Genomic DNA, 17492 nt, shown 5'->3' with positions numbered 1-17492 from the left:
GTTGCATGCTTTACTGACTAAGCCAGCCAGGTGTCTTTCTTAGTTTTTTGATTAAAAAGATACAGCCTTTTTTTTTTTTTAATGTTTTTATTTATTTCTGAGAGAGAGAGAAACAGCATGAGCAGGGGAGGGTCAGAGAGAGAGGGAGACACAGAATCTGAAACAGGCTCCAGGCTCTGAGCTAGCTGTCAGCACAGAGCCTAACACGGGGCTCAAACTCACAAACTGTGAGATCATGACCTGAGCCAAAGTCGGATGCTCAACCGACTGAGCCACCCAGGCACCCCAACATACAGCCTTTTCTAATATCTAGTTAATATAACCAGGTTTAAGTTACAAGGTTATATTAAGGACCTAAGTGTTTGGATCTCACATTTTAATGTTACTGCTAATTCAAATGCATACAAGTGTTACTGAATGCCTCTAGAGTTTAAGGCGGACATTGTATTAGAAGTTTGGTTTTGTGTTACTCAGAATCAGTCCTTAGGTCAAGTGGCTCAAGAAGTTTTGATACAAATGTCTAGGGATCCTTAGGCATTAAAATGGGTTGACTTTTTCCTTGGGATTGAGTTTATATAGAGGTCAGTTGCCAGTACGAACAAGGCAAACTTGTATTTATTGAATTGAATTGGAGGGGTCAATGACAGGCTCTTGTAAAACCAAATCCTAAGGCAGGCTTTCTCCTGTTGATGATGCAAAGACAGATGGGCTTTCCCAAATGGGAAGGCTTAGGGAAAAGTGTTCTGTGACTCATGAAATGAAAAGAGATGGACTTCAGATTGCACTCTGGTGACTTAGCAATACTGGGAGGGCACCTGTTGGGATGAGCACTGGGTGTTATATGTGAGCAATGAATCATGGAATCTACCCCCCCACACACACACAAAGCCAAGAGCACACTGTACACACTGTCTGTTAGCTGACTTGACAATAAATTATATTTTAAAATATTAAATACATAAACACATAAACAAAACAAAAAAAATAAAGAAAAAGGAAACATTATAGGTAAAAAGGCTGCATGTAAATTTTATATGCAAACTCCTACCAGTAAGTTGGGTACAACATCTGGAAAGATAATTTTTATTATTATTATTTTAAGAAGCAGTTGCTAGGGGCGCCCGGGTGGCTTAGTCGGTTAAACGTCCGACTTTCACTCAGGTCATGATCTCGCGGTTCGTGGGTTCGGGCCCCGCGTCGGGCTCTGTGCTGACTGCCAGCTCAGAGCCTGGAGCCTGTTTCAGTCTGTTACTCCCTCTCTCTCTGACCCTCCCCTGCTCATGCTGTCTCTCTCTCTCTCCTAGAAATAAATAAAAAAAAAAACATTAAAAAAAAAAAAAAAAGAAGCAGTTGCTAATTTAGATCACAGCATCATAATTACCTTTACTTTTAGCTGTTATTCATGAAATTTGGAGTAGTAGCTTTGTTTAAATAACTGCCACATATTCCTAACTGTTTAGTCTTTACCCCTTGGGTACTGATATGTTTATATCTTTTCCTACGTTAGCATTGTATTCAGTTTTCCGATTGTGATTTTTAGAGTTTATACTCAGTTAAGGACTATGCTTAGTCAAATATTAGATACTTTCTTATTTATTTAGAGTGTGTGCACATGTGCTGGTGGCAGGGAGGGGCAGAGAGGGAGAGGAGGCAGAGGGAGAGAGGGAGAATCCCAAGCAGGCTTCATGCTTAGCAGAGCCCAGCACAGGGCTCAGTCTCGTGACTGGGTGATCATGACCTGAGGTGTTATCAGGAGTCTGACACTTAACTGATTGAGACACTCACGTGTCTCTTAAATACTTTCTTAATCTAACTATTCAATGTCCTTTGATCCCTGGGGACCTATAAACAGCTCTTTATACCTTCCAATACAAAGGGTAGTGGCATACTTAGAGGTGGGGTTTCTCCATATGCTTAGGTTTTCACCATTAGAGTGTGAAGAACTATAAAGGAAATATCTCAACTTCTTTCTACCCAAACTTCTGGGATAAAACTTACTCCCTGAAGTAACAGTGTTTCACTGTAGTGGGTATTCTCAACTAGGTTTAAGATGAGGGAACATAAGTGACTTGAACGAGTCTGTCTTTGAGCCCCCCTGTCTCTGATATAGACAACCTGCCTCCTCGTGGAGAATTATTGCTTCCAAGACTGCACAATGCATTCTTCTTCCTTTCATTGATTACTGATTTTCAATTTGGTCATTTGAATACCTAAGAGCTAAAAGTCCAAAAAATGGTCAATGTGTTTATATCCTGAATAAACCCCCCAAAGGCTAAGGATACAACTGAGTCAGGTCCGAACCTCTGTTCTGTAGGTGATAGCAGTGATGTGAAACCAAGGTTCATCTTCTATAAAAAACATATTTTCAATTGTTTGAAGAGTCCTTGCCAGGTAGAGACTTCTACTGTGTAAAAGTTAAGATTCTTCCTTGTTAACAGAGATTAGTTACTGTGTACCATGCGCAGTTTGGCTTACTCAGAAACGTGAAGGTTACCTCTGTACCTTTCCAGTGAAAGTACATCCACATTCCCCCTGTGAAAACTTGTGGAGTCTTTTAAATGAGAGTGCTCTAAATTTCAAGTAAAAATAAACAACAAAAAGATACACTGTATCCTTAGCAACATGGCTACTTTTGTATGTAATTTAGCTACTCTGGTAAGTACAGTATTGCCTGTCTTTAAATCTACTAAAGAAAGATTTCTTGTTCATTGATACATCCATCTAAACCGTGAAGCTTGTTGAAAGCTCACAGACTGATAGAACAAAAGGTGTTGGGAGAGTGGCAGACATAAGTTCGGGTTGAATGAAACAGTCCACCGAAGGAAGGATGGAAAATGCCAGTGAGCTGTGAAGTTTCACAAGATATTGTGAAGTTTCACAAGAATTGGGGATTTGAAGATCAAATTCATGAACTCCGCTTTCTTGTCATTAGGCTGTTATTAGGAAGTTCTGTGGGATTAGTCACTTCATACTTGCATCGGTTTAGCAATTATTTATCGGACATACACTAAGCCTGAGGCTGTATTCTAAGCTGGGAATGTTGAGTGAATCCAAATGTTTTGTTGGTTTATAAAAATATCATTGTTGGTCACTTGAAACATGCAAATCTAAAGTTGGTCAAAAAGTTTCAGGGGCTTCTTTGAAGCCTTGTTGATTCCAATGTTAAGAAATGGACAGAAACGATTTTTGTTTTTAGTTTGTATTTCTTTGTTGTGTGGAGAGCTATTTATTCTTTTCCTTGGCCTTCGTTAGTGTGCCCCCCAACCCAATAAAATAAACAAAAATATAGAGAATTGTTATTCTGGTTAAGCAATCAGTAATGGAGAAACATTAAGGCAGAAGAGTGACTCCGATCTCTGCCTTGGGTTCATGAAAAACTACTTCGCTGTTCAAAAATTAAGCTTTTTAGTAAAGAATCTTAACATAAATTGTGTTCTTGATTTCTGGAGTTAATTTTTGAAGCGAGTAATATAAGAGAACTCATTATGCATCCTGGGTTGGTATTAATATGGTGTAACCTGTTTGGCGTTGATTTAAGTGAATGTCACTGCATTCATCAGAAGCTGTTTCTCTTTTTAAATAAATTTATGCAGATACTTGACATGTTCTAAATAAAATCCCGTGTTTATGCACAAACTCTTAGATTTTCATAGGCTATACAGGGGCAAGGTAGTTAAAAGGTTATCTGGCTCAGAACCCACAGCGAGGCATTTTGTAGTATAAGCTTTCCAATATTCAGTTTGAAGCAGATTCTAAAAGTAATTTATCATTTAATATTTGGCTCTCCCTTTAAGTTTCTTCAACAAAGCTTAGCTATATTTGGAAGGGTGTAGTTGTGTGTGACTGTGCGTGCGTGTATGCATGTTTTTAAATATATATGTGGTTTTCCTGGATGTTTTATATAATTACCAAATGTAATATATTTTGTAACATAATTACCAAAATGTTACAGTTTTACAGGTATTGTTTTATATGACTTCTCTTGATTTTTCTTAGTTGTACACACACACATCTTAATTCAGTAGTTATACGCAAAGCAAGGGAAAAGCCTGGGTCTCACATAGGGAAGCTGGGATAAATACTCCTTGAAATGTAATGGAACCAAGGTCCAACAATAAGTGCTAATTTGTCCAGGAGAATTAACTCACCTTTGAAGAAACAAATCCTGCCATTGTAAGGAGGCAGAATACATCAGCTATTCTTACATTACAGTACATCTGTAGTTTCTTTGTTAAAATATATGCATATGTAAGATGCAGACATATGCTCTTTACCACATGGCAGATAAATTAATATAGGCATCCAGTTATGTGAATGTAAAATTAGACAACATAAGATAGATGAGTGGATCGTTATTTTTTATCTCCAACCTAGTAGGTCTCTCTTTCTTTAGCATGTCTAAGAGATATTGATGGCCTGTGTCCTGTGACTCACTTTAAGTAATTTAGGTTGACTGATCAGAAAGACTGGACAGGCTAAAATGTGTGCAAAAATAATTGTATCCCTTTTATGTTAAATAATTCTGGAATTGGAAACATTTGGTTGTTTGCCTTAGTTCATTCACCAATTAAGATCCCTCTGAAGATGGCAACAGCTTCCTGCTTCTGCTTCCTCTTCCTCTACCCCACCACCTACCCCTCCCCTCCACCTCCTCCGTATAGCCTGCCTTCCACCCTCCTTCCCTTCCTCCCTGCCTCCTCACCGTCTTCCTCTCTTTCTCAGCAGCTTTATTGAGCTATAATCCGCATCCCATATAATTCACCCATTTAAAGTGTATAATTCAGTGGGTTTAGTATATTTAAAGAACTGTGCAAAGAATCACAGAGCAACAACAATCTAATTTTAGAACATTTTATTAGTAGTCAATCGCCATCACTCCTTTCCACTCCCGCAGCCCTAAGCACCCATTAATCTACTTTCTGTCTCTAAATTTGCCTAGCCTGAACCTTTTCTATAATGAAATTACATAGTAAGTGTGTGGTCTTTTGTGACTGGCTTCCGTCACAGCGTGTTTTCAAGGTTCATTCATCTCCAGCACCTATCTGTACCTCACACCTTTTTGTGACCAAATAATATTCCGTCGTGTAGATATGCCACACATTGTTTATGCTTTAACTGGTCGTGGGCATTTGAATTGCTTCCATTCTTTGGCTGTTACAAACAATGCATTCACATTCATATGCAAATTTTTATGTGAATATCTATTTTCATTTCTCTCCTTATATACCTAGGAATGGAGTTGCTGGGCCATGGGGTAACTCTTTTTTAACTTGCTGAGAACCTGCCAAACTGTTTTTCAAAGGGGCTGCATGCACCATTTTACATTCCCACCCGCAGAGCTGGAGGGTTCCAATATTTCTCTCTCATCACCTATCCCTCTGAATTTTCATATTGATTTAAGTGGTCACCTCTGTCTTCCACCTCCCCAAACCTCCCACCACCTGTGGATATGGCAGAGGTCAGAGCTGCCCAGCGCTTTGATAACCGGGGTGAGAGCTGGTGTGACCTGTGCAGTCTTGGCCGTAAGCATTGCTGTCTGTTTCCCCAGTGTGGTGTTCCAGTATCATTTCCAGTGCGTACCACGATGTGTAAAAGGGAAGCAAGGCAAACAGACCCAGAAACAACTCCTTTTTTGGATCTTTGGAGGCGACTAGGACTGGTTAGAGTCTCTAAGAGAACTCCTGATGATACTAAACCTGCCAAACTCAAAGTGTGTAGACAGACCAGAGACACTTGGAAAGCCCTGCTTGTGAGAGCCAAAAGGGTTGCGAATGTGCCCAAGTTTCTCCGGTTTGCACTGATATCAACAAAAGCCGTTGTGCCCTATGTGAAACATACATTGTTGTTATCTCTGTAATTATGGCTGGCTTGGTCCTCTGAGAATTGGGTCCTCCATACTGAATCAGAATTAAATCTTGCCTTGGAAAGCGCTCCGCTCGTCAGGTTGCTTTTATTCCTTTGCTAGTGAAGAGAACACTAGTTATGGTTGAAAGGCTTCATTGGAATTGAGGTTATTATACTTAAGAGAAGCATTTCCTCTCTGTTTTCTTTTATCCCCCTGCAAGAATCCTGACTCAGTGCAGTTCCTAAATGGAACAGTGCTTTAGGGACCTATGAAGAAGGCAGTCTGCAGGAATTCTTAATTATTTCTAAAAATAACTCCGGGAGACAGGCTAATGGTAATGACCGGGTTCTGGCACTTTATGGTTATAGCAAACCACTTTTATATATTTTGATTTCCTCCCCTAATGCTTAATTATCTCCATGTGGGCATTATGATGGTGTGTCATTGAAAGTATTAAAAATTTAATTAATTGCTTGACAGTTGTAGCTTGTAGAAACTAAATGGTGGTAATCTTTTCCCATTTTCGAATTTTTGGTTCAAGCAAACCTAACTAATCACAGAGCGCCCACAAAAATCTTCAAATTGCAAATTAGACACAATAAAGTATAGCTACCAATTACAGATTTTAGTGTTTTTATATTCTATAGCAACAAACTGCCGAGTCTAAAATAAAGCCAACTAAAGCATTCTGTCCTTTTTTGATCTCTACTATATATTCTACTAGAAGATTTTAAGCTTTGCCATAGAGATATGGCCAGAATCACAAATTAAGAAAAAAAGTATCCCGACAAGGCAAATATTTAATTACAAACCGTAGAAGTTCAATATATTGAATGTGTCAGTGTTTGCATTTTACTGTCAGATGGTGTAAAATTTTATTAGTGTTCTATAATAATCATTGCTTAGGCTGGCTTATGGTAATTTTCTTAGTATATTACCATTAGTTCTTTACACGGATCTGGGATTGTATCTAATAAGATAGAATTTACCATTTAGTTAATCTGAAAATGAACAGGTATTTTAAAATTAATTTTTAATGGTCTTTTGACATTACAGAGCAATGAGTCTCAGTCTTTATGTCTTCGCATAAAAAGGACAAAGAAAAGATTTTACGTAATGTTTTACTAGCCTTCTCTGTCATTTCAGATAAGACCAGAAATCCCTATTCCTGATGAGCTAGATGAAGATGAAGATGATGAGGGTGATGAAAAGGATCTGGATCTTTCCATTCCTGGCTCTTGCTATCTCAAACTGTTGTCGCTTACTGCTCCTTCGGTTTTACCAGGTGACTTCTATTTAGTGCAGGGAAGCCAGCATTTGTCAGTGATTTTACCTGTCTGATGGTGTTTTTTTTTTTTCCTGTTGTGTACATATTATAGCTTCCTTTAATTATAGCTTCCCTTCTATCTGAAAGGTAAAAGGTAACTGTTTTATAGGGACTGCTTAAGGTGGTCATGGTGTTCAAAACACACTGAAAATCCTTCAGAGTCAAATCAGATGGAACTGGAAAACTAGTTGAAACAACCATTTTCAGGGAAAAACTAAAATTCATTTCGAAAGCTATATTCTACAAGACAAATTTGCAGTGGGACTTTAAGTCACTGGCTCAAATAGTGGTTCTTTATTCTATAAGCTGAATGGAAAGATCGTTAGAATCTTCAGAGATTTCCTGGGTACTTTCATTATGAATTTATTCTTTCTTTAGAATATTCCAAAGATGGTATCAATATTTGAAAGCTGTAAATTAATGGTTTAAAAAATGGATTAAATTGTATGATCATTCAGTTTGATAAAAAGCTTACAGGACCTTGACATTTAAAATAAATTATTCTAATTATATCTAATCATTCTAATTCAGTATTAGCCAACATTTTTCCGAGCAGGCATCAATTACCTTGTTCTGTCCCAATTCTACCTTAAATGTACATGGATGTAAAAAGGTCAGTTTCTGAAAATTAAGTTCAGCCCACACAAGAAATGTCATCTTGTCAATCGTAATCTCCATATCCTATAATAGGCAACCCCCCCCCCCCAGGTTTCACCCTCCATGGAGATTTCCTGAGGAATTCAGGCACACACACATATATACTATTTATTTCTAGACAGTTCTGTCCCAAATCCCTACCTCCTTTCATTAGAGGGAACTGAAACGGAGCACCTTAGACAAAGAGTTCACATTTCCTTTTCTCCCGATATCCAGAAAAGAGCCTTAAAGACTTGTTCCTGTTCTTCTCTTCTGTTCTTCCCCATTTCCTACCTCATGGCTCTGGAGAGTCTAGGACCCCTTTGCAGTTTTAGTAGTGAGTCCCAGGAAGGAAAAAAGCCTTCAGTTACCCAGAGTTCCTCCTGCGTCCCCAAATCGCCATAGAGGCAGAAGTCCTAGTCCTTTTGGGCTCTTGAAATGACGTTGTCCATCCCCCCCAGGTGTGTGGTATTGGAAAAGGAGACGGGTGGCCGAGGCGTGCTGTTGCCCCGTCCTCTCGGGATTTGGTGGCCATTAACTGGCTCTTCTACATCGTTTGTACTCGATGGTTATGAGTGTCTTTCCCCAAGAGAGAAGGGGAGGATTTGAGTTCAGCAAGCATGTCTGTTTGAGAAAATTCAGTAGCGTCAGGTGGGGTAGCTCTGGAAGGTGCCTGTGTCGTGATGCAGCAAAGTTCTTTATTTTTCTGGGCCTCTGTTTCTCTGCAGTTACCAGAGAACTCAGAAGAGAACCAGGAGAAAACACTAGCCTTAGGAACATATATCCTAATAGCTACAGGGTAGGTAATACATACGAGGTCTCTACAGCCAGCAAACCAAATTGCACTGAGCATGAGTGAACCCTGGTCCTTTTCTTCTCTTATTTCTTTCCAAGTAAACACAACAGCAGCTGCAGAGTGAATCCAGTAATTTGCCTTCTTTTAAATAGGGGTGTTACTGGTATTTTTTTTTAATTTTGAAACAATTTTAGACTTAAAAGAAGTTGCAAGTACACTGTAGCATACCCAGCTCGATAACCCCTCACATACTTTAGTTCATTGTTAAAACCAGGAAATTCACGGGGGTACAAAGCAATTATGTAAACAAGAGACCTGTTAGGGGCTTCCTGGGTGACTTAGTTGGTTCAGCAACCAATTCTTGATTTCAGCTCAGGTCATGATCCCAGGGCTATGGGATCGAGCCCTGTGTCAGGCTCTGCACTGAGCACGAGGCCTGCTGAAGATTATCTCTCTCTCTCTCCCTTTTCCCCTCCCTTGTTCATGCTCGCTCGATCTCTCTCTCTCTCTCTCCCTCCCTTTTCCCCTCCCCTCCTCATGCTCTCTCTCTCTCTTTAAAAAATAAAACAAAGCAAAAAAAATCACTATAGACTTATTAGGATTTCACTAGTTTGTTTTTCCCCCTATATAGTTTATACAATTTTTGGTTTAAATTTTTTTTCCACACAGCATAATGTCTTTGATATTTACCTGAATACTTGCCTATATCAATTTCTTTTCATTGCTGAATAGTATTCCATTGTAGGATGTACCACAGTTTGTCCACTCACCTATTAAAGGACATTAAGGGTGTTTTTAAAATGTATATCTAACACCTGTGTTCTACAGAATTTTCAGCACTTTGAAATTCTCACCTGACCATCTGGAGGGACAGGGCAAAGCTCAGAAGCAGTAGTAAAAGTTCATAGTTGCTAGCTTAGTAGCTAGAAAAGATGGTGCTGTATATATGGGTTATACTCATGGTATCCTACCCTCATTTAAACTATTTTTGGGGCTCGAGTTAATTTGAGAATCCTTAGTTCTCTGAGAGCTTGACAAGTAGACAGATTTCCGTTCCCGAGTTAGTCTACATGCAGATGTATACTTACCTCCTGACATGTATGAACTTTTGCCAAAATAGATTCTCTTCTGAGAAAGCATGAAATTACCTTCTCCCACCATAGCTCCTTCTGTCTTCACAAACATGATTCTTAGCGACATGTTGCACAGTCTGTACTCACACCCAGAGTGAAGCAGTCCTACCCGTGTGTGCATATGTAGGACTTGGGGTATGTGGCCGGTGCCTGGATGTCACTCATCTCTCTCATTCAGAGGATGTATTAATCAGGGGCTTGACAGAAGAGGCACATTCAGGTGGAGTCCTTGAGGGTTGTATACAGGGACCATTGACATTTGTGTTGTCGGGGTTGGAGGAGATTCACAAGCAGTGGTGCATCACCCCAGGGGGCTTCATGTCCCTCAGCCTGAAGAGGTGAGGAAGGGGAGGTAGCAGTCTGGAGAATTAGAGCATCTGTGCCCTAAATAGTGTTGCCGAAGGGGAGCCAGGGTCTGCAGAAGAGGGACTACGGCAGCTCGTAGCAGACCTGCAGGACATGCCCTGACCTCACTCCGCTTCCAACCTCTGATCTTCTGTGAGTGTCTCCCATTGGATGAAGCCAACTGAAAGCCAAAGGAGGGAGCCCGCGGATGTAGTCGATAAAGGTTGTCTCGCAGCGCACAGAGCAGGGTGGAGAGGGTAGAGGGCAGATCCGGAGGGGTACATGGAAAACATCCCACACAGGTGTTCTCTGGGTCTTCAGTGGAGAAGCATGACCACATCTAGGAAGCTTCTATGTAGGATAACAGAACTGGGTGCGTAATAGATGCTCCAGTGAGCACCTGGTGCCTTCAATTTAATCATGGTCATTTGAAGCCGACTTTGAGATCTCTGAAGAATGAAATTCCTCTTCAGTGACGTGGACCCTTCTTTTGTGTTCCTATGAGAGGCACAGGCAGTGGGTTTTCTTTTTTGTTTTCCATACCACTTGTTTAGCTTAGATGTTTTTGTTGTTTTTTGTTTCTGTATTGGGCAACCTCTAGTGGCCCTTAGGAAAATAACACTGGAATACAAACCTGTTTTGTAGGCAAGTAGCAGTGAACATGGAGAGAAATGGATGATGGGTCCAGGATATATCTCTGAAGGCAGATCTAGAAGGACGTGCTAGAGGATTACGTATAATAAGTGTGAGAAAGAGAGGAATTAAGAGCGATGTCATTTTTAAACTTGAGTAGCTGGGTGCCATGTTATAATTTGGGAAGACTAAGCAAGGGATGGGAATCAAGGGTTCCCTTTTCCCTTTGTGAAGTTTGGTCTGAAATATAGCTGTGGGGGGCGGTGTATAAGTATGCATATAATAAATATATGTGAGTTAAGAACGAATGATGCTCTCCTAACATACTATGTTTACTTTTGATCTTTGAACTCTTGCAGCTTTGGAGGAATTTTTTACATCTCTTGTGAAGCAAGAAATGGTGAATATGCCCCGTGGAGTATATCACTCTGCATTAAAAGGAGGTGTTCGCTCAGACCAAGGAAAGACTGTAGCAGGAATCCCCAATTTTATATTGAAAATGTACGAAACAAATAAGCAACCTGGTTTGAAACCCGGCCTTGCAGGTGAGTACACTACCTAATATCAAGGTATAGGGTTTTGTTTTAATTAGGAAGTGTTCTTGATTTTATTTTAATTCATTAATTAATTCTTAATTAAATTTTTAAAATTTAAATCCAAGTTAGTTAACATGTAGTTTAATAATAGTTTCAGGAGTAGAATTTAGTGATTTACCACATACATATGACACCCAGTGCTCATCCCAACAAGTGCCCTCCTTAACGCCCATCACCCATTTAGCTCATTTCCCCCAAAAACTCCTCCAGCAACCCTCAGTTTGCTCCCTGTATTTAAGAGTCACTTATGGTTTGCCTCCCTCTCTTTTGTTCTTGTTTTTCCTTCCCTTCCCCTATATTCATCTGTTTTGTTTCTTAAATACCACATATGAGTAAAATCGTAAGATATTTGTCTTTCTCTGATTTATTTCGCTTAGTATAATAGATTCTAGTGCCATCCACTTTTGTTGCAAATGACAAGATTTTTGATTGCCAAGTAATATTGATTGTCAAGTATTATTCCACTGTATATATACACCACATCTTCTTTATCCATTCATCACTCGAACTTAATGTGGCTGTTATTGATAATGCTGCTATCAACATTGACATGCATGTGCCCCTTCAAGTCAGCATTTTTTGTGTCCTTTGGTTTTATTTATTAGTGCAATTACTGCGTCATAGAGTAGTTCTATTTTTAATTTTTTGGGGAACCTCCACACTGTTCGGAGTGGCTGCATAAGTTTGCATTCCCACCAGCAGTGCAAGAGGGTTTTCCCTTTCTCTGCATCTTTGCCACCATTTGTTGTTTCCTGAATTGTTCATTGAAGCCATTCTGACAGGTGTGAGGTGGTATCTCAATGCGGTTTTGATTTGTATTTCCCTGGTGATGAGTGACGTTGAGTACCTTTTCATGTGTCTGCTGGCCATCTGGATGTCTTCTTCGGAAAAGTGCCTTTTCATGTCTTTGGCCCATTTCTTCACTGGATTATTTGGATTTTTGGGTGTTGAGTTTGATAAGTTTTTCAGAGAAATTTGATAATAACCCTTTATCCTAGAAGTCATTTGCAAATTATCTTCTCCCATTCCGTTGGTTGCCTTTTAGTTTTGTTGATTGTTTCCTTCGCTGTGCAGAAGTTTTTATCTTGATGAGGTCCCAGTAGTTCATTTTTGCTTTTGTTTCCCTTTCCTCTGGAGATGTCTAGTAAGAAGTTGCTGCTCCTGAGGTCAAAGAGGTTGTTGCCTGATTTTTCCTCTGGGATTTTGATGGTTTCCTGTCTTTGGGTCTTTCATCAGTATTGAGTTTATTTTTGTGTATGGTGTAAGAAAGTGATCCAGGTTCATTTTTCTGCATGTCACTGTCCACTTTCCCTCACATCATTTGCTGAGGAGACTGTCTTTTTGCCATTGGATACTCTTTCCTTTTTTGTCGAATATTAGTTGGCCATACATTTGTGGGTCTATTTCTGGGTTCTCTATTCTGGTCCATTCATCTATGTGTCTGTTTTTGTGCCAGTACCATACTGTCTTGACGATTACAGCTTTGTAATACAGCTTGAAGTTGGGATTGTGATGCCTCCAGCTTTGGTTTTCTTTTTCAATATTACTTTGGCTATTTGGGGTCTTTTCTGGTTCCCTACAAATTTTACAATTGTTTATTCTAGCTCTGTGAAGAATGCTGGTGTTATTTTGATAGGGATTGCATTGAATGTATAGATTGCTACACACCGACATTTTAACAGTATTTTTTCTTCCAGTCCATGAGCACGGAATGTTTTTCATTTCTTTGTGTCTTCTTTAATTTCTTTCATAAGCTTTCTATAGTTTTCAGCATACATATCTTTTACCTCTCTGGTTAAGTTTATTCTTAGGTATTTTAAAATTATTATTGTAGTTGTATATGGGATCAATTCCTTGGTTTCTCTTTCTGCTGCTTCATTATTGGTGGGTAAAGATGCAACTGATTTCTGTACTTTGATTTTATATCCTGTGACTTTGCTGAATTCATGTATCAGTTCTAGCAGTTTTGTGGTGGAGTCTTTTGGGTTTTCTTTCTTTTTTTTTTTTTTTTTCTTTTTTTACTGTGCATTTATTTTTGAGAGAGAAAGAGAGAACATGAGCAGTTGAGGGACAGAGAGAAAGGGAGACATAGTATCCGAACCAAGCTCTAGGCTCTGAGCTGTCAGCACAGAGCCCAAAGAGCTTGAACCCACAGATCATGAGATCATGACCTGAGAAGAAGTCAGATGCTTAACCAGGCCACCTAGGCGCCACCCAGTCTCCCCCTTTGGGTTTTCTACCTAGAGCACCATATCGTCTGCGAAGAGTGGAATTTTGCCTTCTTCTTTGCTGATTTGGATGCCTTTTATTTCATTTCATTGTCTGATTGCTGAGGCTAGGACTTCCAGTACTTAGTTGAACAGCAGCAGTGAGAGTGGACATCTCTGTCGTGTTCCTGACTTTAGAGGGAAAGCTCTCTGTCTTTCCCCATTGAAGATGATATTAGCTTTGGGTCTTTCTCATATGGCCCTTAGGATGTTGAAATATATTCCTCTACCCCTACTTTCTTGAGAATTTTTATCAAAAGTTTGCTGCATTTTTTTAATGCTTTTTCTGCACCTGTTGAGAGGATCATGTGATTCTTATCCCACAGCCCAAGAATAAATCTCTCTTGATCACGGTGAGTAATTTGTTTGATATGTTATTGGATTTGATTCACCAATGTCTTGTTGAATATTTTTGCATCCATTTTCATCAGGGAAATTGGTCTGTAATCTGTCTTTTTTAGTGGGACCTTTGTCTGGTTTTGGAATCAAGGTAATGCTGGCCTCATAGAATGAGTTTGGAAGTTTTGCTTCTATTTCTGCTTATTTGGAATAGCTTCATTTATTTTTTTAATGTGTATTTATTTTTGAGACAGAGAGACAGAGTGTGAGTGGGGGAGGGGCAGAGGAAGAGGGAGACAGAATCTGAAGTAGGCTGCAAGTTCTGAGCTGTCTACACAGATCCCAATGCAGAGCTTGAACCCACGAACTTCAAGATCATGACCTAAGCTGAAGTCAGACACCCAGCAGACCAAGCCACCCAGGCACTCCTAGAACAGCTTCAAAAGAATAGGTCTTAACTCTTTAAATGTTCGGTAGAATTCCCTGGGAAAGCCATCTGGCCTTGGACTCTTGTTTATTGGGAGATTTTTAATTATTGATTCAATTTCTTTACTGGTTATGGGTATTTTAAAATTTTCTATTTCTTTCTGTTTCAGTTTTAGTAGTTTATAATGTTTCTAGGAATTTATCCATTTCTACCAGATTGCCCATTTTGTTGGCATATAATTGTTCATATCATACTCTTCTTATTGTTTGTATTTCTGAGTTGTTGGTTGTGATCTCTCCCCTTTTATTTGTGACTTTATTTATTTGGGTCCTTTCCTTTTTCTTTTGCTAAATCTGGCTAGAGGGATATCAATTTTGTTGATTCTTTCTAAGAACCAGCTCCTAGTTTTGTTGATCTGTTCTACTGTTTTTTTATTTCAATATCATTGATTTCTGCTCTAATCCTTATTATTTCCCTTCTTCTGCTGGTTTTAGGCTTTATTTGCTGTTCTTTTTCCAGCTCCTTTTCGGTGTAAGGTTAGGTTGTGTATTTGAGACATTTCTTCCTTTTTTAGGATTGCTATATACTTCCCTCTTAGGACTGCCTTTGCTGTATCCCAGAGGTTTTAGAGGGTCATGTTTCCATTTTCATTGGCTTCCATGTACTTTTAATTTCCTCTTTAACTTCATGGTTAACCCATTCATTCTTTAGCAGGATGTTCTTTAATCTCCAAGTATTTGTTGACTTTTCCATTTTTTTCTTGTGGTGGATTTCAGGTTTCATAGCGTTTTGACCTGAAAATACGCATGGTATAATATTGATCTCTTTGTTCTTATTGAGGGCTGGAGAATGTTCCATAGGGACTTGAGAAGAATGCCTATTCTGCTGCTTTAGGATGAAATGTTGTAAATATATTTGTTAAATCCATCGGATCCAGTGTGTCATTCAAAGCCGTTGTTTCCTTATTCATCTTCCACTCAGAGATCTGTCCATTGCCATAAGTGGGGTCTTAAAGTCCCCTACTATTATTGTATTATTATCAATGAGTTTCTTTATGTTGGTGATGAATTCATATATATTTGGGTGGTTTCAAGTTGGGGGCATAAATATTTACAATAATTACATCTTCTTGTTGGATAGACCCAAGGTATAGGTTTCTAATACAATGATTTAACTTCCACTTTCATGAAGGATGTGATAGGTCATGGCAGAGTGCTGCTGCTGCTGCTAACATTTAGACACAACTGGATAAATGACCAAGATAAACTACATTTTGAAGGCACCAGAGAACTATTGAAGCAGAGATGGGTAGATTAAAATTACAGAATGGAGAGAAAGAACATCTTAGAACTCTGCCCCCACTGCCCCATGGAAGACAGTCACTGATTTGGGTTGTGGGATAGGACTGGGGCTTGGCCTAGGAAGACGTTTCTTGGAATATAGAGAAACCAGTGGAGCCTTTAGTGGTTTCATGGGTCTAGAGTGATGTGATGATTACTTTTCTGTGTCAACTTGACTGATTTAAGTGATACCCAGGTAGCTGGTAACACAGTATTTCTGGATGTCTGTGAGTGTGGTTCTAGAAGAGGTTAGCATTTGAATGAGTAGACTGAATAAAGAAGTTCACCCTCCCCAGTGTGGGTGGGCAGTATCCCAGTTCATTGATGGTCTGAATAGAAAAACAGACTAGTAAAGGGGTGAACTTGCTCTTTCCTTAGCCAGGACATCCATCTCCTCTGAATTACACCAGCGGCTTTCCTGGGTCACTCCAGCTCACAGACAACAAGATCATGGGACTGCTTAGCCTCCATAATCTTGAGGCGCAATTCTTATATAATTCTTATATCGTATCATATTGATTGAGATCCTGTTTCTGGTTTTGTTTCTCTGAAGACTCTGGCTAATAAGCTAATAAGCTGAATACGCTCTCTAATAAGCTATCTGGCTGAATTTTGAGTTTGCACTGAGAATTAAGGCTGGTGCTTCTAAGAGGCAGGGTGAAACCTCAGTCTAGTGGTACTTAGGGAAGGAAGAGGAGCAGGGTGAATGAGACAGAAAACTAAGCACACAAGCAGTGACTTGATAGTGAAGATCTACAGCTCTTTTCACCTGTGTGCACTTAACTTGTTCTCCCTCAGCTGGAGGCTGAAATTCAGGCTTGGCCTTAACAAGAGGCTGGTGCAGGAGCCAGAGAAACCAACAGAGATCTTGTCATTCATGCGGTGCCTGAGTGGCAAACCTGGGGACTTGCAGGGCCTTCGACACATAGTCTGTTTCTCCCTCAAGATATTTGTCAAATTTTGAAGCTTGATGGGATGGGAAGTGAAAGAGCTGAGCCGAAAACCTCTGACACATCTGAATCTCTCATAAGCTTTCCGTATAGAGGAGACTGAGGAAGCTGTCAGATGAAAGTCTTGGGGAAGGTATACCCTAGGAACAGGGTTGAACTCAAGTAGACTGTTGCCAAAGCTATAATCAAGCCTAACCCAGTTCAATCTCTGATTCAATTTCGTGATCAGTCCTTCACTCTATCTGCCTGACAGGGGATAGAGTGGACACATAATCAGAGGGACAGCTCCTCTCTGATTAAAAAAAATAATATCATTTAGATTTTCCTGTGGTTCCTTTGTATACTGCCCAGTATATGATGAAAAAGTCCTGGACGCATGAAAAAGGAAGAAACTTTGAAATGAAGGGGACAATTCATGGAGATAAAGAATCACTCCATTAAGAAAATATCACAGTTGTTGGGGTTTTTTTAATTTTTACTTTTTTATTTTTGAGAGAGAGAAACAGCACATGAGTAGGGGAGGGGCAGAGACGGAGAAGGAGACACAGAATCTGAAACAGGCTCCAGGCTCTCAACTGTCAGCACCGAGCCCGATGCGGGGCCTGAACTTGGAAATAGTGAGATCATGACCTGAGCCGAAGTCGGACATTCAACCGACTGAGCCACCCAGGTGTCCCAGCAAATATCACAGTTCTAATCAGTGTGCACAAAATAACATAATTTCAAAATATATGAGAGAAATTAGTGAAACTAAAAGATAAAATGGACACACCTACCAGAAGGGAGGTGGGTTGGGGAATGGGTTCTATGGGAGTTGGGAATTAAGGAGAGCACTTGTTGTGATGCACACCAGGTGTT

At 39.7% G+C, this 17492-nt stretch overlaps 1 protein-coding gene across 3 annotated transcripts in view; it reads left to right on the top strand.

Moving 5' to 3' along the window:
- The window catches only part of FOCAD (focadhesin), a 387127-nt gene that overhangs the window by 263242 nt on the left and 106393 nt on the right, over window positions 1-17492 (top strand). For all 3 annotated transcript variants that reach the window (XM_039244410.1, XM_039244408.1, XM_039244409.1), the window contains exons 19-20: window positions 6992-7130; window positions 11075-11260. In XM_039244410.1, coding sequence (XP_039100341.1) covers window positions 6992-7130; window positions 11075-11260 — 325 coding nt within the window. The remainder of the gene's footprint in view (window positions 1-6991; window positions 7131-11074; window positions 11261-17492) is intronic.

The sequence above is a fragment of the Hyaena hyaena genome, unplaced genomic scaffold, assembly GCF_003009895.1.
Source record: "Hyaena hyaena isolate Hyena2069 unplaced genomic scaffold, ASM300989v1 scaffold_240, whole genome shotgun sequence".
In the NCBI taxonomy this organism is placed as follows: Eukaryota; Metazoa; Chordata; class Mammalia; order Carnivora; family Hyaenidae; genus Hyaena; species Hyaena hyaena.
The sequence above is the reverse complement of the archived record's forward strand: the minus strand, read 5'-3'. Positions and strand labels throughout refer to the sequence as shown.